At 35.6% G+C, this 22,921-nt stretch overlaps 1 protein-coding gene across 1 annotated transcript; it reads left to right on the top strand.

Annotated features, from left to right (window-relative positions):
- Positions 1–20,920, top strand: LOC128221111 (uncharacterized). The gene is made up of 6 exons (XM_052929566.1): positions 1–190; positions 1,603–1,734; positions 5,140–5,268; positions 6,806–6,892; positions 7,717–7,847; positions 20,800–20,920. The coding sequence occupies exons 1-6, from the start codon at positions 79–81 to the stop codon at positions 20,833–20,835; spliced, it is 627 nt and encodes a 208-aa protein (XP_052785526.1). The 5' UTR covers positions 1–78; the 3' UTR covers positions 20,836–20,920.
- The last annotated feature ends 2,001 nt before the right edge of the window (positions 20,921–22,921 follow it).

The following is a 22,921-nucleotide window of genomic DNA, read 5'->3' as shown; positions in this document are numbered from 1 at the left end:
CTCACTTCGGTGTACTAATATCGGTCCTTTGTTACCTGCTACTGTTTTGGGCGACGTTACCGATCACGACACATTGGAATGGGGTCGTTTAAAAGCTTGATTTTGTTTGCGATGGTGTGCGTCCAGTGGCAGATGATTGCATCAATGACGAATTATGAGTTCTACCAAGCCGTCAAACCCTACATCGATGGTAATTTTTGCATTTCTCTTATTTGTTACGGTAATGGACATAGATATTATGTTTCTTGAATTTTCAGAATAGTCGCATGTTAATTGATGTGGTAACAAACTTTTTTTTTTTTTTTTTTTTTTTTCAAAATTTGGATTTATTCAACAATATGCATTTAACATAACATAATATGACATTATATAATATAAGAATGCAGTTAAGTTATTTACGAATAATAAGATACTATTATTGAGATATTATGAAAAAAAACTGGAAAAAAATGAAGGAAAAGATTATTTTTTTACATTAATACAATATACTGGGCAGTTGCCTAATTCCGGATCAATTTTGAAGTTTTCTTAAAATATTGTCATAATTACTGAACATAAGTGCATGACATTTTAATAGAAAAATGTTGAGTCCTATATCAACCAAAATGGAAAAAGAATAAATGAAAAAACAATTAATTATAATATAATATTCAGTACGAAATAAGGGCATAAACGACGTCCAACCTGCATTCAGTGCCTAAATATTCGGATTTTTTCAAAGAACAAAGTAAACATCATCAAGTCAATATACAAATATTAAAATGCTACTTAAATGAACATCATGTATTAAATGTTTAACCGGTATATAAATTTTATACTTCTCTGAAGTATTTGTATGTGTATTTTCGGCGTATCCGAACTACTAATTTGTCCGAATTTGCCAAATTTTGAAAGTACGAATCTGCTTCATTTTTGCTTCGTTTTCATTTCAAATGCTGCACAACACAAAACAATGACATTGTCAATTTATTTACTTTATACGTAATTGGGATCGTTTTCGTTATAGACGATAAGTCATAAACATCGTATAGTAGGTCTAGTGTTTAAAGATTACCCTGTCGAACATAAATATAAAAGCTCGCGCTGTGTGACGTCATCCCCCACGTGACTAAATATTGACATTTGGGAAAGCGAAAGTTTAGAGGTATTCATTTTGGGGTTATACTCGAATAGCTGCACGTTTGTGTTGTTTCTGTTGCTATGGAGGTCAGTTGCGTAGACAGTGATCATTATATATTGATCACGGTCGCCGAAACGCTTTTTAAACGATTTCCGAATATTTAGGCAAATCCGGAATTAGGCAACTGCCCAGTACAATTCAAGAGTATAATTGCAATAGAATGTTTGTTACATTATATAAATGTCATATAGCAGCATGTATGACATTGATATTGTCAACCCGAGAGCAGAATGTCACCCGAGACGTTAGCATAAGTGTCTAAATCATAGGCTTGTAAACAACTGTTTTAAACATTATTCTTTGAGACAGATACCTCAACGCTCAGCTCTGAAGTTACACACAACGAACATACATATTTGTCAAATGTTATGAAACTAAAGTTGTGTTTGCTCTAGCTAAAACATCATATCATAATTTTACAGATGAAAACTTAAAGTACAGAGGCATAGCCGTAGCCGACGATGATGACGTCATATATCTTCCTGGAGGACCGAACGATGAATTTGACGTAGAATACGTTCTTGGGAGAATGGGACTTCTTGAGGAAATCAGTGGTAAGTCCGATAAGATTTGGAAAACAAGTTAGAGGATATTTTTTAAAGTGCGAACATGTTTAAAGCCGCCCTCTCACAGATTGAGCGTTTTGATAACTTTGTTATTTTTTGTCTTGGAACGAGCCAATTTTTGCGAAAATCCATGGAAACCAGTTATATAAGACCGCCGACAAAAAATAGATCGCTGATTTTTATAATTAAGTTAAAAAAAGAAGATGTTTTATGCATTTTCTTTAGCCGTTAGTAACGGTTTAAGCGATAAAACATTAATTTTCAAATGGAGATATGAAAATTTATGTTTTGATTTTTTGTCAGCAATTTTTTATCATTGGTTTACAGATATTTACGCAAAAATTGCTCTTTCCAAGACAAAAAATAAAAAATAAAAAGAAGTTGTAAAAATGGTATATCTGTGAGAGCTCTAAGGTAAAAGCCATCCGGCATTAGGATGCAAAGATGTTTAATAGTGCATTTAAGATATTAATATTGAGATAATTATTTCTATGTTTAATTTATATTGATTTACCATTTTGCTATTTTTGCATGGATTATATTTTCGAATAACACCATAATTATGCTACTAGTATGATATATTATACCTTACATTAATTAGTACCTTTTTTCCTATATAAAGATGATCGGTCCGTATATCAATGTATTTTAATAAAAATCCAGTTTTTATGACGTCAGCGGTCCATATTACGTTTTTGACCGATCCGGACCTCGGCAAAAATACAATATGGACCGCTGACGTAATATAATATGGACCGCTTACGTCATAAAACTGATGGGTGCTGCTTGCAATTTTCACAACAACATTATTTTGCAACTAAACATTATTAGATCTGTTCAATAAAACACTTCAAAGGCGCTTTATTATATACGGTAAATTATTATTATATATATTATTATATGGTAAAAAAGTGTTCGGTATGATATAAGAAATATAACACACCAATTCGGGCCATATGGCATTATAAGGACCGGCCAGTCAGCCGTCGAAGGTGAATGGATATATTAAATGATATATTAAAAGGAGGTAATAACACAACGCTTTACTACGATTATATAGCAATTGTATAAATGTGTTTTTTAAATAGCATAATGTCTATTAAGAAAAGAGCTCTCTGTATAAACTTTAAAAACAATGAAATTAAACTTTTGTAGCTTTAAAGTGATATTTTACCTGTAGTATTGTGTTAAATTAATGTCGGATTGCTTTCCTTAAAGTAACATTGTGTGCGACATTTTTATAAAGAATATAAGATATAAAGAAAGCGAAAAGCTGGTCCATGTCATACTACCGGTTGGCCGGTTAGTGCAGTCGATAGTACACTCGCTTCTTGTGCCGGATTCAATACCGGACATGGGCGCATGGGAGTTTGGTTTCTGGGCACCAATCCAATGAGCCAATGAGAGTGATTAACATATTAGTGTAATAGCTTGTTTAACAATCGGTGTAAAATAATAATACTGAAACTAGTTTATTTATTACTTGTTTAATCTTCGTCTTATATATTTCATGATTTTCACATGAATTTTCACATATTGAAACCGTTTTACTCCCTATCAGTATCACACAGCATCCTGATGCAACAATCTGCCATTTGGAGCTCCTTGTCCATTTTTATCGAAAACGACCTTGGATGTATTTGGACGGTTTACATACTCCAAAAATGGAACGTTTAAGTCCGCTGCAAGTAGATCGCGTAGTAATTTTATATATCAGGTAAACTTCATAATTTAACTCTTGGGAATCTTAATTATGTTTAATAATACACTCCACTGGCAATCAATCTAAACTGATCAATAAATACTACTCTTAAACACTACATTTAATTAATGATATAATTCAAAAATTTGCGAACTACTTTAACAGATGTACCGGCAAACATCCGAGGTTGTTTTCGATAAAAATAGGAGTAATTCGTCAAGTATGCAGTTGAATTTCCTGATCTAATGGTATTTATTCGCATGCTTTTTAACAAGATGGCCCCAATATAACTTGATTTGGCTGACTCCGAGGAAGTCGCCATCCATCCGCTGCAGCGCCTAGGGGCCTGTTCACGTTTTTAGGCTTCAATGGTCGCTGGATTTTTTATCAGTCATACAAATATTCATGCCATTATTGTTAACTGGACGTTTTGAATCCAGTTGACTCTGATGATACCATTTCAACTCACTGCCGTGCCTAAGGGCAGGCACCAGCCGTAACGGTTACACATTTAACTGTATTTTTTGTCTGCCATACAAATATACGTGACACATTTTATACATGTAACGTTTTCAAACCAGCTGGCTTTGATGAGGAGACCACCACCAGCCCTCTGTAGTCCGACCCAGATCAGTAATAAAGTCTGAAAGTTCAGCTGTATTTGATGCCTGTCATACAAATATGAATAACACAGTTTTTAAATTTCGTTTCATCAAACCAGCTGTCTAAAACCTTCCAGAATTTCTTTCTCACCCATTCTGTAAACATTGTTGGGGAACGGACACCGGATATAGCTCAAAATGTGATAACTCGATAAGCGTTTGAGTTTTCTATCATTTTTTTTTGGTCTCTGGCGATGACACCACGACTTACCATTTGCATCACCTACGAGGCCCAGGTCAGCTCATCGTTGGAGACCCCCGATACCCTACTGCGCTAGGCTTCGTTGTGTACCGTTGGCAATTTGGCTAAAGAAATCTCGTAACCATGAAGCATTTATAAGTCTTTTTCATTGGTTCCGCAAGGTACTAAATGATTCCACGTAGAAAAAAGCCGGATTTTAACGGATCCGCCTTTTCAGAACAATATTTTGACAGCAGTCAAGTCCACTCGGCAATAGAGGTATTACTGTACAAGTTATTGCAGACTAATTAATTGTAACACATGTGATGCCATTGGGAGAAGAGTATCCTCCCTTGTTTTATTAAATCGAGATTTTGTCCGTCAATTGTCCCACGGTATTTATGAAGTATAACGGAATTAAGTACCGTTGTTGCCGACGATGTGGTCAGCTGTAAAGCTGATCTTGCTACCTACTCGACTATTTTACATGAACATATTGTTTATGTACCAGTCAGTTGTAACCATGCCCCCCCCTCCCCCTGGTCCGGGAGTATACCGAGGATAGCGGGAAAAATGGGCCGTGTATTACCTTCCAAGTGGCCCCGCAGTGCCGAGTGACTGCGGTGGTTTTGTTTTTGCGCCGAAAATAGCGGGAAATGGGCCTAACATAGGATGCCACTGGGGTCCGGAGGCTTTTGGCAGGGATTTTACCAGCAGTTTGTCCCCGGGATTTTACCGGGGATTGGCTTGACCGAAAGTCAAAGTCCCCGCTATTCCCCGGACCTGGGTGCCGTGGTTACAATTGACTGTGCATTAATCTAACGTTTTCAATCACGATGACTCTGAAGACGAAGCGAGCAGTATCAACCCTCTACAACGCTTAGGGCTCAGCGCCAATTGTGGATGCCACGGGACTAGCTGCGAATGTAGTCTGTCCCACACATTTAGCTTCAGGGGTCACACGTTTACCCTCAAAGGTAGGGGTAGTTGTTTGCTGCATATTGCTTTAATTTGTTGAGTAGTCACTCTAGCTCTTATTTTGATTTTACCCTGTCGTGGATTCAAAACTTGTGAAGTAAAGGATCGTGAAAATTAATCACTGTTAAATAAAAAAAAATAATGCGCAAAAAAACATTACAATAATGTAAAATCTGATGCCTGGTGAACCCAATTTATTTGTTTATATGAAAGAGTCTAATGCTTAAAGGACTCGCTCATGTTTTGTAAACTGTACTTTCTTTTTTCTAATGCCTTACTATCTTTATTCCAGGATGTAATGTAGTTTATGCTTCTAATTATGAATAGCTTATTTCATTTAAGGAATGAATTGCGGGATTGATGTCATTATCGGGGTATGAACGCAATTGGGCAGGTCAATGTGGACTGGCCACGCGTACGCGACCAGCAAAATTGCGTTCATATCCCCGATAATGACATCAATCCCGCAATTCATTACTTATATTTACACCAATAGTGCATTATTTTATTCAAGAATTGTTAAGAAAATACTTAATTTCATTTAAGAAAACCTTTTAGTAATCATTTCTTACCCATTCTGTAAATAGAACGACCCGACGGTAATCGGAAACGTTTTATTAAATGACGTCACGATAACGCGGGAAAAGATCAACCGCTTGAAATCAGTTTCAAACGTAAAATTGAAACACTTACGGCAACGGTACATTTAACATATCATAATTTAACACTTTCTAAAATGTTTATTTATATTTTACAGTATCTGCTGATACAATACAAACAATAACAAGATCAAAGTGAATTGCGATCCGAACATATCCGAAGATATTGCGTTCATCGATTGATGAACGCAATTGCCGAAAGGCAGTTCATTTAGGGAATGGAAGTTGAGGTGTAAATATATGATACTTGACATTATTAAAGATGAACTATTACTCCCAAATAAGATTTTCTACAATTAATACAATTGTTTAAATATACCAGAAAGGTTGAATAAATGTCGAAAACAAAGGTTCTTATAAAGGATTCCGAGTTTTATTTAAAAGAATTGTGTAGAAAACACGGTATTTCTACCGTATTACTCTATAGTAGATCACTGTAAATCTTTTAGCATTCACCAATCATTTAATATGTTTTTGTTTTCAGCTAGTAAATACACTGTTTAATTTTTTTTTATCAGTAATTAATATTTTCAATAAATGCTTTATTTAGCAAGTTGTTCAAGATTTATCACTCAAAATTTATGTTTGTTATACATGTGCATGCATTGATTTTGAATAAGAGTGTCACTTTAATTGAAACGATTAATCTAATACCCATTTCTTGCCCCGATTTCTCAAAGCATCTTTAGTTCTTCCTAACAAGATTAGGCTACTCTCATTTTTTTGTTTCCGTATATGTCTAAAATAGTCACATGTTGATAGGTTTTTGGACGATAAAAGGAAATTTCCTCAATAAGAAGTTTCAAGAAATTGGGCCTATTGACTTGAAATGAGTTGATGCTCAAATAATTGCTCATTTGTGTATTTTCACCTTCAGCCAGCATGACTGCCACATACAGCGGTAGAACATTCACCTTGACTTTCGCACTTAACGACCATAGAGTGTTCAGCCATGCCGTTGATTGTAAGTATGATTTATATGCATCTTATTGGTTTAACCTGTATTTATTTTTATAATACGATAAGTTCAAAACACATATAGAAGCAAATAGACAGGAAATCACAAAGTAATCATGATGATCAATATTTGTATGACATAGCAATAATGAGTCCTACTAGAAATGAAAGTACACTTAGAGAATTGAGACGAGAGCATAAATGGCTCTTCAAGCCTCTCTTCTGTATGTACCTTATTACAGTTGAGTAATTTCATTTATGGTCCGTCTGGGATATCGGTGCGGATTCTCAAGCGGTATCGCGCATCGGACCGGATCTAGGTAAATTTGTAGGTACCTTTCCACAGTTTAGTAATTTTAGTTCTAGTTCTTCTGGTAATAAGTATGTCTGCAACTGTTCGAAATTAATACTGCCAGCATTTCACAGTGGCTTAAGTGGAGAATGTCCTTTCTGTGTCGTGAGATGTCTAAAGAAAGTGTATGTTATCAAATTTTCAACAATTCACTAACACACGTCCCCAGTATATGTTACGGTTATCGGCCTAATTATGGCCAGGGTTTACATGGAGTTGTATGGAAGCATTATTGCCAGTTTTCGGACAGGTTCAAATTATGGCCATAGGTTCAAATTGGGTCCAGCCCCGAGGGTCTCCTGTGTTACAAATAGGAAAAACTCTGTACTTGCAGCAGACCGAAATATGGCACCGTCTATCAGCACTTTCAGTGCTTTGTTTTAATATGTTTTCAATGTGTCCACAGTCGATTGCGTTACGCATGGTATTGAAATAACCAAATGTATTTAGTCTTTTCTTATGTTTTATTATCATTTCAGTGAACCATATCCCTGCTATTTGTTACCCTGTACCCGGCCTGCCGGTAGCAAAGGTTTGCTTGCAACTGTATGATCTCGACATTCGTCAGAGGAAAATCTGTGCCAAAATTGTTGGCAAACTGAACATTCAGGTAGCGTACTACTATACCATATAACCGTTAATATTTAAATAAATGCTACGTCGGAAGACAATATATAACGAATAAATCGCGGACCTGATGTCATTACCGGGGTTTAATCGCAGTTGAGCTGGCTAAAGTGTGTGGAGTTCGAACACACAATTCACATTCTTGTTGGTAGGGTACTTTAAATCGTATGTTATACAAATAAATTCTTCAGAATAAACAATTTGTATTAACTCTCTCGGAGAACCGAATAGGTAGGCTTTTTCGCTCGAAATCTCATCTACCCCTGAGTTCAGTTTAAGGGGCACAATACAGGTTGATGTAAAAAAAAGAAACTACTACTACTACAACTACTACAACTACTACTACTACTACTACTACTGCTACTGCTACTACTACTACTGCTGCTGCTGCTGCTGCTGCTGCTACTACTACTACTACTACTACTACTACTACTACTACTACTACTGCTACTGCTACTGCTACTACTACTGCTACTGCTACTGCTGCTACTGCTACTGCTACTTCTCAATGAACAATTAACATAAAAATATGGTTCTTTTATAATGTTCCCTATACTTAAATGATGATACAATAGGTTTATTGGTTTATAACTACTGCATTTTTATCAGGGTGTTCCCAAGTGGGTTTTGCAGTTTTAAAATCCAAGGAAGTCAAATACGACCTTCAGGATCAAAACGGAGGCCTAATAAAAAAATACTGTTTTAATTTACATATTTATAAGACAGGTATAAATATAATAAATTTCTTGTTAATTACGCACTATTTTTTGTTCTGACATAATGTTTGTTACAAGGATTATCTGCTCACAATATTATTTTTTTATTGTCAGGCTCCAATATCTTGAACTTAAAACAGGATTAATTAAGCTAAGCTAACTATTTTTTTTTTTTTTGTCTTGTGAAATATCTCAGAGCTTTTGGAATTTTAAAAGATATTATTCTTATTTTAATACCGATAAACTAATTTATATTTTGTAAAACAAAATTCAAGTAACCAAAAAGTGTTAAATGCTACTTAAGCTGACTAAGCTTAAGAACTTTCGAGAAATTGGGGCTTTGGTCTACAGTCGAACTCCGTTGGCTCGAACTCGCTTGGCTCGATTTCCTCGTTGGCTCGAACTGGATGTAAAGGAGCGATTTCTTTATACTAAATGTAAGCATTCCAGTTTTGCACGAACTAACCCAGGCTTGAGGTATTTACGCAGGTCCCTGGGAGTTCGAGCCAGCGCAGTTCGACTGTATATGTGTTTGTTTATGTAATCATATATATAAATGCTCCTTCTTGTGAAAATGTGTTCCCTTATTAAGAGCCTCATTTGATTGAAGAGCTCTTTTTAGGAGTGCAATAAACTGCAATATTCAATGGTGTTATTTGATTTTTACAAACAGTACACGCGTTTTAAGGAACTATAGTATATATCTATGTCAGATTGGCAAATCACATTTAACATATACTTCATGCTCGATTTTATCACAAATATTGACAATCGTAACAACCCGGTCATCTCCGGTAAACCTCGGGATAAAAATCGTAAACTTAAGTACGGGTTACGAAAATGTGATGAGGCCGCCGGCGATTTACACCATTTTTTAATCCTCGTAAAGAAGGCACATTGTACTGTCATAAAGAAACAGAGAAATGAATTATGTTGATACATTATATGTGCGTGTTTCTGGGAAGGTAAGAATTGTAACATCAAAGTATGTTCGCATTTAAATATTACGATTTTCTTCTATACCTAAAGCATACCGTTTCCGTTGGAAAAATCTTGAGCACACAAACAATGTACATGACAGAAATCGAAATGATAATAGTCTAATAAAAATATAACGGATTTAATGCATGTATGGACTATACAAAGAATGTCAGGATTTTCTCAGTCCAAGTAGGATAACCATACGAAATGTAAGTTTAAAGTCAAACTTTGCTCATTTTTAACAAGACTGGTACCCTCTTTCTCTTTTTTTGTAAAAAAAGTAACGTAGGGTACCAGTTTTTGTTAACAGAAAACTGTTTTCCTGCTAGTATATGTTTCCTGTAAATATCTTAATCCGTTATTCAAATATGGGCAATTTTAAACGTCAGCACAACTTTAATTATAAGACGAACAAGGCACAAACATTAAGTGAGGCAATGATTCAGTTATGCGTCATACTTAAAACAACTAAGAGCCAATAATGCACTGATTCAGTTATAAGCCATACTACATACAACTATGTGCCAATCATGCAATGATTCAGTTATGGGTCATACTACATACAACTATGTGCCAATCATGGACTGATTCAGTTATGGGCCATACTACATACAACTATGTGCCAATCATGCAATGATTCAGTTATGAGCCATACTACATACAACTATGTGCCAATCATGCAATGATTCAGTTATAAGCCATACTACATACAACTATGTGCCAATCATGCAATGATTCAGTTATGAGCCATACTACATACAACTATGTGCCAATCATGCACTGATTCAGTTATGAGCCATACTACATACAACTATGTGCCAATCATGCAATGATTCAGTTATGAGCCATACTACATACAACTATGTGCCAATCATGCACTGATTCAGTTATGAGCCATACTACATACAACTATGTGCCAATCATGCAATGATTCAGTTATGGGCCATACTACATACAACTATGTGCCAATCATGCAATGATTCAGTTATGAGCCATACTACATACAACTATGTGCCAATCAAGCAATGATTCAGTTATGAGCCGTACTACATATTGTGCTAATCATGCAATGATTTAGTTATGCGTCGTACTACATACAACTATGTGCCAATCAAGCAATGATTCAGTTATGAGCCGTACTACATGGTGTGATAATCATGCAATGATTTAGTTATGCGCCATACGACATACAACTATGTGCCAATCATGCAATGATTCAGTTATGAGCCATACTACATACAACTATGTGCCAATCATGCAATGATTCAATTATGAGCCATACTACATATAACTATTTGTCAATCATGCAATGATTCAGTTATGCGCCATACTACATACATCTATCTGCCAATCATGCAATGATTTAGTTATGAGCCATACTACATACAACTGTGTGCCAATCATGCAATGATTTAGTTATGCACCATACTACATACAACTGTGTGATAATCATGCAATGATTAAGTTATGCGCCATACGACATACAACTATGTGCCATTCTTGCAATGATTCAGTTATGAGCCATACTACAAACAACTATGTGCCAATCATGCAATGATTCAGTTATAAGCCATACTACATACAACTATGTGCCAATCATGCAATGATTCAGTTATGAGCCATACTACATACAACTATGTGCCAATCATGCAATGATTCAGTTATGAGCCATACTACATACAACTATGTGCCAATCATGCAATGATTCAGTTATGAGCCATACTACAAACAACTATGTGCCAATCATGCACTGATTCAGTTATGAGCCATACTACATACAACTATGTGCCAATCATGCACTGAATCAGTTATGAGCCATACTACATACAACTGTGTGCCAATCATGCACTGATTCAGTTATGAGCCATACTGCATACATCTATCTGCCAATCATGCAATGATTTAGTTATGAGCCATACTACATACAACTGTGTGCCAATCATGCAATGATTTAGTTATGCACCATACTACATAAAACTGTGTGATAATCATGCAATGATTTAGTTATGCGCCATACGACATACAACTATGTGCCAATCATGCAATGATTCAGTTATGAGCCATACTACATACAACTATGTGCCAATCATGCACTGATTCAGTTATGAGCCATGCTACATACAACTATGTGCCAATCAAGCAATGATTCAGTTATAAGCCATACTACATAAAACTATGTGCCAATCATGCAATGATTAAGTTATAAGCCATACTACATACAACTATGTGCCAATCATGAACTGATTCAGTTATAAGCTATGCTACATAGAACTATGTGCCAATCAAGCAATGATTCAGTTATAAGCCATACTACATACAACTATGTGCCAATCATGCAATGATTCAGTTATAAGCCATACTACATACAACTATGTGCCAATCATGAACTGATTAAGTTATAAGCTATACTACATAGAACTATGTGTCAATCAAGCAATGATTCAGTTATAAGCCATACTACATACAACTATGTGCCAATCAAGCAATAATTCAGATATGAGCCATACTGCATACAACTATGTGCCAATTAAGCAATGATTCAGTTATTAGCCATACTACATACAACTATGTGCCAATCATGAACTAATTCAGTTATGAACCGTACTACATACAACTATGTGCCAATCATGAACTAATTCAGTTATGAACCGTACTACATACAACTATGTGCCAATCAAGCAATGATTATGTTATGGGCCATACTTCATACAACTATGTGCCAATCATGAACTGATTCAGTTATAAGCCATACTACATACAACCGTGTGCAAATCAAGCAATGATTCAGTTATAAGCCATACTACATACAACTATGTGCCAATCATGCAATGATTCAGTTATAAGCCATACTACATACAACTATGTGCCAATCATGAACTAATTCAGTTATGAACCGTACTACATAGAACTATGTGCCAATCATAAACTAATTCAGATATGAGCCGTTCTACATACACCTATGTGCCAATCATACAATGATTCAGTTATGAGCCATACTACATACAACTATGTGCCAATCAAGCAAAGATTCAGTTATAAGCCATAGTACATACAACTATGTGCCAGTCATGAACTAATTCAGTTATAAGCCATACTACATACAGCTATGTGCCAATCATGAACTAATTCAGATATGAGCTGTTCTACATACAACTATGTGCTAATCATACAATGATTCAGTTATGAGCCATACTACATACAACTATGTGCCAATCATGCACTGATTCAGTTATGGGCCATACTACATACAACTATGTGCCAATAATGCAATGATTCAGTTATGAGCCATACTACATACAACTATGTGCCAATAATGCAATGATTCAGTTATAAGCCATACTACATACAACTATGTGCCAATAATGCAATGATTCAGTTATGAGCCATACTACATACAACTATGTGCCAATCATGCACTGATTCAGTTATGAGCCATACTACATACAACTATGCGCCAGTCATGCAATGATTCAGTTATGAGCCATACTACATACAACTATATGCCAATCATGCAATGATTCAGTTATTAGCAATACGACATATAAATAAGTGCCAATCATGCAATTATTCAGTTATGAGCCATACTACATACAACTATATGCCAATCATGCAATGATTCAGTTATTAGCAATACGACATATAAATATGTGCCAATCATGCAATTATTCAGTTATGGGCCATACTACATACAACTATGCGCCAATCATGCACTGATTCAATTATGAGCCATACTACAAACAACTATGTGCCAATCATGCAATGATTCATTTATGAGCCATACTACATACAACTATGTGCAAATAATGCACTGATTCAGTTATGCGCCATACTACATACAACTATGTGCCAATCATGCAATGATTCAGTTATAAGCTATACTACATAGAACTATGTGCCAATCAAGCAATGATTCAGTTATAAGCCATACTACATACAACCATGTGCCAATCAAGCAATAATTCAGATATGAGCCATACTACATACAACTATGTGCCAATTAAGCAATGATTCAGTTATAAGCCATACTACATACAACTATGTGCCAATAATGCACTGATTCAGTTATGCGCCATACTACATACAACTATGTGCCAATAATGCACTGATTCAGTTATGAGCCATACTACAAACAACTATGTGCCAATCATGCAATGATTCATTTATGAGCCATACTACATACAACTATGTGCCAATCATGCAATGATTCAGTTATGAGCCATACTACATGCAACTATGCGCCAATCATGAACTAATTCAGATATGAGCCGTTCTACATACAACTATGTGCCAATCATACAATGATTCAGTTATGAGCCATACTACAAACAACTATGTGCCAATCATGCAATGATTCAGTTATAAGCCATACTACATACAACTATGTGCCAATCATGCACTGATTCAGTTATGAGCCATATTACATACAACTATGTGCCAATCATGCAATGATTCAGTTATAAGCCAATCTACATACAACTATGTGCCAATCATGCACTGATTCAGTTATGAGCCATACTACATACAACTATGTGCCAATCATGAACTAATTCAGATATGAGCCGTTCTACATACAACTATGTGCCAATCATACAATGATTCAGTTATGAGCCATACTACATAAAACTATGTGCCAATCATGAACTAATTAAGTTATAAGCTATACTACATAGAACTATGTGCCAATCAAGCAATGATTCAGTTATAAGCCATACTACATACAACTATGTGCCAATCAAGCAATGATTCAGATATGAGCCATACTACATACAACTATGTGCCAATTAAGCAATGATTCAGTTATAAGCCATACTACATACAACTATGTGCCAATCATGAACTAATTCAGTTATGAACCGTACTACATACAACTATGTGCCAATCATGAACTAATTCAGTTATGAACCGTACTACATACAACTATGTGCCAATCAAGCAATGATTATGTTATGGGCCATACTACATACAACTATGTGCCAATCATGCACTGATTCAGTTATGTGCCATACTACATACAACTATGTGCCAATCATGCAATGATTCAGTTATGAGCCATACTACATACAACTATGTGCCAATCATGCAATGATTCAGTTATAAGCCATACTACATACAACTATGTGCCAATCATGAACTAATTCAGTTATGAACCGTACTACATAGAACTATGTGCCAATCATAAACTAATTCAGATATGAGCCGTTCTACATACAACTATGTGCCAATCATACAATGATTCAGTTATGAGCCATACTACATACAACTATGTGCCAATCAAGCAATGATTCAGTTATAAGCCATACTACATACAACTATGTGCCAGTCATGAACTAATTCAGTTATAAGCCATACTACATACAGCTATGTGCCAATCATGAACTAATTCAGATATGAGCCGTTCTACATACAACTATGTGCCAATCATACAATGATTCAGTTATGGGCCATACTACATACAACTATGTGCCAATCATGCAATGATTCAGTTATGGGCCATACTACATACAACTATGTGCCAATCATGCAATGATTCAGTTATGAGCCATACTACATACAACTATGTGCCAATCATGCACTGATTCAGTTATGAGCCATACTACATACAACTATGCGCCAGTCATGCAATGATTCAGTTATGAGCCATATTACATACAACTATGTGCCAATCATGCAATGATTCAGTTATGAGCTATACTACATACAACTATGTGCCAATCATGCAATTATTCAGTTATGAGCCATATTACATACAACTATGTGCCAATAATGCTATGATTCAGGTATAAGCCATACGACATACAACTATGTGCCAATCATGCAATGATTCAGTTATGAGCCATACTATATACAACTATGTGCCAATCATGCAATGATTCATTTATGGGCCATACTACATACAACTATGTGCCAATCATGCAATGATTCAGATATGAGCCGTTCTACATACAACTATGTGCCAATCATACAATGATTCAGTTATGAGCCATACTACATACAACTATGTGCCAATCATGCAATGATTCAGTTATGGGCCATACTACATACAACTATGTGCCAATCATGCACTGATTCAGTTATGCGCCATACTACATACAACTATGTGCCAATCATGCAATGGTTCAGTTATGAGCCATACTACAAACAACTATGTGCCAATCATGCAATGATTCATTTATGAGCCATACTACATACAACTATGTGCCAATAATGCAATGATTCAGTTATGAGCCATACTACATACAACTATGTGCCAATCATGCAATGATTCAGTTATGAGCCATACTACATACAACTATGCGCCAATCATGAACTAATTCAGATATGAGCCGTTCTACATACAACTATGTGCCAATCATACAATGATTCAGTTATGAGCCATACTACAAACAACTATGTGCCAATCATGCAATGATTCAGTTATAAGCCATACTACATACAACTATGTGCCAGTCATGAACTAATTCAGTTATAAGACATACTACATACAGCTATGTGCCAATCATGAACTAATTCAGATATGAGCTGTTCTACATACAACTATGTGCTAATCATACAATGATTCAGTTATGAGCCATACTACATACAACTATGTGCCAATCATGCACTGATTCAGTTATGAGCCATACTACATACAACTATGTGCCAATCATGCAATGATTCAGTTATGAGCCATACTACATACAACTATGTGCCAATCATGCACTGATTCAGTTATGAGCCATACTACATACAACTATGCGCCAGTCATGCAATGATTCAGTTATGAGCCATACTACATACAACTATGTGCCAATCATGCAATGATTCAGTTATGAGCCATACTACATACAACTATGTGCCAATCATGCAATGATTCAGTTATGAGCCATACTACATACAACTATATGCCAATCATGCAATGATTCAGTTATTAGCAATACGACATATAAATATGTGCCAATCATGCAATTATTCAGTTATGGGCCATACTACATACAACTATATGCCAATCATGCAATGATTCAGTTATTAGCAATACGACATATAAATATGTGCCAATCACGCGATGATTCAGTTATGAGCCATACTACATACAACTATGTGCCAATCATGCAATGATTCAGTTATGAGCCATACTACATACAACTATGTGCCAATCATGCAATGATTCAGTTATGAGCCATACTACATACAACTATGTGCCAATCATGCAATGATTCAGTTATGAGCCATACTACATACAACTATGTGCCAATCATGCAATGATTCAGGATATGTAACTATGTGCCAATCATGCAATGATTCAGTTATGAGCCATACTACAAACAACTATGTGCCAATCATGCACTGATTCAGTTATGAGCCATACTACATACAACTATGTGCCAATCATGCAATGATTCAGTTATGAGCCATACTACATACAACTATGTGCCAATCATGCAATGATTCAGTTATGAGCCATACTACATACAACTATGTGCCAATCATGCAATGATTCAGTTATGAGCCATACTACATACAACTATGTGCCAATCATGCAATGATTCAGTTATGAGCCATACTACATACAACTATGTGCCAATCATGCAATGATTCAGTTATGAGCCATACTACATACAACTATGTGCCAATCATGCAATGATTCAGTTATGAGCCGTACTACATACAACTATGTGCCAATCATGCAATGATTCAGTTATGAGCCATACTACATACAACTATGTGCCAATCATGCACTGATTCAGTTATGAGCCGTACTACATACAACTATGTGCCAATCATGCAATGATTCAGTTATGAGCCATACTACATACAACTATGTGCCAATCATGCAATGATTCAGTTATGAGCCATACTACATACAACTATGTGCCAATCATGCAATGATTCAGTTATGAGCCGTACTACATACAACTATGTGCCAATCATGCAATGATTCAATTATGAGCCGTTCTACATACAACTATGTGCCAATCATGCAATGATTCAGTTATGAGCCGTTCTACATACAACTATGTGCCAATCATGCAATGATTCAGTTATGAGCCATATGACATACAACTATGTGCCAATCATGCAATGATTCAGTTATGAGCCATATTACATACAACTATGTGCCAATCATGCAATGATTCAGTTATGCGCTATACGACATGCAACTATGCGCCACTCATGCAATGATTCAGTTATGAGCCATATGACATACAACTATGTGCCAATCACGCAATGATTCAGTTATGAGCCATACTACATACAACTATGTGCCAATCACGCAATGATTCAGTTATGAGCCATACTACATACAACTATGTGCCAATCACGCAATGATTCAGTTATGAGCCATACTACATACAACTTTGTGCCAATCATGCAATAATTCAGTTATGGGCCATACTACATACAACTATGTGCCAATCATGCAATAATTCAGTTATGGGCCATACTACATACAACTATGTGCCAATCATGCAATAATTCAGTTATGGGCCATACTACATACAACTATGTGCCAATCACGCAATGATTCAGCTATGGGCCATACTACATACATTTATGTGCCAATCACGCAATGATTCAGTTTTGAGCCATAATACATACAACTATGTGCCAATCACGCAATGATTCAGTTATGAGCTATACTACATACAACTATGTGTCAATCAAGCAATGATTCAGTTATGGGCCATACTACATACAACTATGTGCCAATCACGGAATGATTCAGTTATGAGCCATACTACATACAAGTATGTGCCAATCACGCAATGATTCAGTTATGAGCCATACTACATACAAATATGTGCCAATCAGGCAATAATTCAGTTATGTGTCGTACTACATACAACTATGTGCCAATCATGCAATGATTCAGTTATGAGCCGTACTACATAGTGTGCTAATAATGCAATGATTTAGCTATGCGTCGTACTACTTACAACTATGTGACAATCATGCAATGATTCAGTTATGAGCCGTACTACATAGTGTGATAATCACGCAATTATTTAGTTATGCGCCATACTACATACAACTGTGTGCTAATCATGCAATTATTCAGTTATGCGCCATACTACATACAACTATGTGCCAATCATGCAATGATTCAGTTATGAGCCATACTACATACAACTATGTGCTAATCATGCAATGATTCAGTTATGAGCCGTTCTACATACAACTATGTGCCAATCATGCAATGATTCAATTATAAGCCATACTTCATACAACTATGTGCCAATCATGCAATGATTCAGTTATGAGCCGTTCTACATACAACTATGTGCCAATCATGCAATGATTCAGTCATGAGCCATTCTACATATAACTATGTGCCAATCATGCTATGATTCAGTTATGAGCCATACTACATACAACTATGTGCCAATCATGCACTGATTCAGTTATGCGCTATACTACATACAACTATGTGCCAATCACGCAATGATTCAGTTATGGGCCGTACTACATAGTGTGCTAATCATGCAATGATTTAGTTATGCGTCGTACTACATACAACTATGTGCCAATCATGCAATGACCCAGTTATAAGCCGTACTACATAGTGTGATAATCATGCAATGATTTAGTTATGCGCCATACTGCATACAAATATGTGCCAATCATGCAATGATTCAGTTATGAGCCACACTACATACAACTATGTGCCAATCACGCAATGATTCAGTTATGAGCCATACTACATACAACTATGTGCCAATCACGCAATGATTCAGTTATGAGCAATACTACATACAACTATGTGCCAATCATGAAATGATTCAGTTATGAGCCATACTACATACAACTTTGTGCCAATCACGCAATGATTCAGTTATGATCCATACTACATAAAACTATGTGCCAATCACGCAATGATTCAGTTATGAGCCATACTACATACAACTATGTGCCAATCATGCAATGATTCAGTAATGAGCCATACTACATACATTTATGTGCCAATCATGCACTGATTTAGTTATGCGCCATACTACATACAACTATGTGCCAATCATGAAATGATTCAGTTATAAGTCATTCAACATATAACTATGTGCCAATCATGCAATGATTCAGTTATGAGCCATACTACATACAATCATGCAATGATTTAGTTATGCGCCATACTACATACAACTGTGTGCCAATCATGCAATGATTCAGTTATGAGCTATACTACATACAACTATGTGCCAATCACGCAATGATTCAGTTATGAGCCATACACATACAACTATGTGCCAATCATGCAATGATTCAGTTATGAGCCATACTACATACAAATATGTACCGTCATTAGCTCTTTAAATCAAATGAAATTTTCGGGAGTTTCCCAAACAACGGAGATATACAGAATAATTACCGTGCGAGCACAATCAACTTCCGGTTACGTTTTCTTAAAAAAAAACAAAAAACAGAATAAATAAAAAAAACAAAAAAAACAACTTAAATGTCTCTTTTGCGAGAATTTAAAATTGAAGAATGTCGTTCAAATAGGCAGCAAGGGTTAGAAAGGCAACATAATTGACTATTACAAGCCTTTTGGCAGTATGGGGCTCAGTTTGCGACGTCAAATATGTAATTGACGTTACATTTTACAAAACATGGACTTTTATTTTTGTTAACTGCAAACGATTGCCAGACATTTTCATGACATATTTTACATTTACAAACAGATTAAGATTTCTTCTTTTTTACTATATAAATTGTAATATAAACTAACTTAGATTTTACAAACACTGCCTTGTAAAGCAATGTTACTACTATTCGCCCTTTTTCCCGAATACCGATTTAAACGGTCACGAAATTCACGCGTCTGGCAATAGGTAGGGTACCTGTTAATCATTTCCGGAGGCGCTTATACGTCTTGGTACGTTTTCTATGTACAAGGTACACACCTACTGCACAGGTGCTTTTAAGTCGGCCGCACGCCTTGAATTAGTGAAAGGATGGCATGACCAAGATTTTCAGGACCTATTTGATTGGTTTTCACGCAACGACATTGATCAGGCAATGCAGACCATTGCAAATTATCATGAATTTAACTAAGGGAATAACAATGAAGTTAGTGTGTAGGCCTTCCCATCCCTCCAGTTAAACCTCCATACTGTCCCTCCAGCAGACCAAAAAGTTCATGCTCCTTAAGTCCATGATTCAATTCAGTCTACCGCTATGAATCATTCAGCTCAAAAATGAAAACCGTACATTTTGTACCACAGTATGACTCCACCGACTTCAATTGATAACGTTTTGCTTCAGTCCAGTATACTCCTGCTAAATACCGTGAACTCCTAAAAAACAAGAACACGGAGAGCAAAAAATAAATCCCAGATGAAGTTGATGCACCAGTTCCTGAACATGAGTTGAGAGAAGTCTGCACGATTCAGCCGGAAAAAATGAACATACTTGTTCGGGAGCTTATTCTCTGTGTGCGGCATAAGGACGGGACGGTGTATGACTCAAGCACACTCCGTGAAATGAAGTGCAGCTTTGATATTAAGGTATAAATTGGCACCTTTCTGAATTACCTAAACATTATTGATAAGTATTGTAATAAATATGAGAAAATAAATTAATAAGGTAATTGAAGTGAACAAGAAAAATCTTTTCTCATATGATTAAATAATAAATAGGGGTTAATCAATACAGAATCTATTAAACCAGTTTTCTAAAATTGATCATTTTAAAATTTGTATTGGATGGCCACTAATAAGATGTTCTATTTATAACGTTAATACCGATTAAGTGATTTACAGCACAAAAAATAGTTACTATATAACACGTCCATTTTCGTTGTAACGCTATTACTTTATGAAAAATATTGCACTGTAAATTATATTACTATACAGTATACAAGAAATATGTAATGACATTATTTTATGTTGGCATTTATGATATAAATACAGGAAAATTGTTTTTTCAGTGTACGATGGTAATATATTTCACCGAGTGAGCACCAAAAGTTATAATTAACGAGTGGCGTATCCACGAGTGAAACATTCACTTTCGTTGTTTACGCGGTGAAATACTAGTACAAAGCATTTTTGCCACCTTTTGAAACAGATATCAAAATAATCAGTATAAATTATGTTTTTGTAATGATTGACTCTTCCAAACTTGTCTTGTTAAACTCGCCCTCTTTTAAAAACGAATCAATTTATATTTTTGATGTCTGACGCTACGATATGGGAAAGTCGCTTTTAATACTAAGTCGAAAAGCAAACTTGAAAAGCAAACATTTCACTCGTTGTTATCATAAAAGACTCTGACCAAAAACAAATGAGTCATGTCATGCAAGGCGTTGCTCTTTTGAGTGTAGACTTTACATATCAGACATAATAGTTGTACGAGTTCTTACTTGTTAATCAATGAATAATTTCTGCATGAAGACATCTATAGGAGAATGACTATGAAACCACAGTGGGGCGAGGCAAGAGTTCCTCAAGATTTTTGCGAAAAACTACAGAAACATGCTCAGAAGCAAAAAAAAATTAAACATAAACCCAAGAGCATGACTCCAGAGCAACGGGAAAGACCTGAAAAGGCAAGGGAAAAGGAAATCGAGATAGGTAGCCAATGAAGAATCAGATACTGAAATTTACCTTTTGTATAAGGCAGGGTAGCTAGGAAACCACTGTCTTTCAAACGCACTGAACACTTTGTGGTACAAGAACACCACACAGGTGCAATCATTTTTATGAACATTCATCAATGAACTTTTATTGATGCATCTACGTTCCATAACATAATGAAAGCACTTGTAAATTTAACAGGGTATGAATTCATGACCTTATTACTCCACCGCCATTTATTGAATGAAAGGTCGAACGTGTGGATGAAAATAACCAACAATGTACCTAGTTTTAGAGCTTGTTTCAAAATACATGGGTATTCAGTCATCCCTCACTGTAAGAGAGCAGACCAGTCAGATTCGCTTGAAGATAGGTCATTTTCCAGGTAAAGAGTGAAGACCGTGCTAGTTTGTTAACAAATTATGAGGCATGGATGGGGTAAATAAAGCATCAGCTTATCTGTTTATTGTTGTACGAACTGTCGGGAAGTTCGTATTACGTATAACAACGACAGATAGTTCAAAAAGATATTTGAACGATGATTCAACATCCTATTTATGTTCGAACTGTTGTTTTCTTCCGTTATTTGTTTTGTATGAAAGCAAATGCTCGGACATTTAGCTTAAAAGTTCAATAAAATGTTAACTAAACAGAATTACCATTTTTCGCATAATCGGTAATTTATTTATTTCCACATGTATCTTTATTTAAATTTATGCAACATTTTTTTTTAAATTTCAGTAAGTGTGCAAATATTTTTTGGCTCAAGGGGAAGTAACTACAATGGATTTTAAAAGTAGTTCTAAAAT

The sequence above is a fragment of the Mya arenaria genome, chromosome 16, assembly GCF_026914265.1.
Source record: "Mya arenaria isolate MELC-2E11 chromosome 16, ASM2691426v1".
Lineage (NCBI taxonomy): Eukaryota > Metazoa > Mollusca > Bivalvia > Myida > Myidae > Mya > Mya arenaria.
The sequence above is the reverse complement of the archived record's forward strand: the minus strand, read 5'-3'. Positions and strand labels throughout refer to the sequence as shown.

Excerpts from the sequence above, each read along its gene's own strand:
- LOC128221111 (XM_052929566.1), top strand. The coding sequence starts at position 79 with ATGGGGTCGTTTAAAAGCTTGATTTTGTTTGCGATGGTGTGCGTCCAG. Across the intron at positions 1,735-5,139 it reads ACTTCTTGAGGAAATCAGTG|ACGAAGCGAGCAGTATCAAC; the intron begins GTAAGTCCGATA and ends ATGACTCTGAAG. Across the intron at positions 7,848-20,799 it reads TTGGCAAACTGAACATTCAG|TCCAGTATACTCCTGCTAAA; the intron begins GTAGCGTACTAC and ends GTTTTGCTTCAG.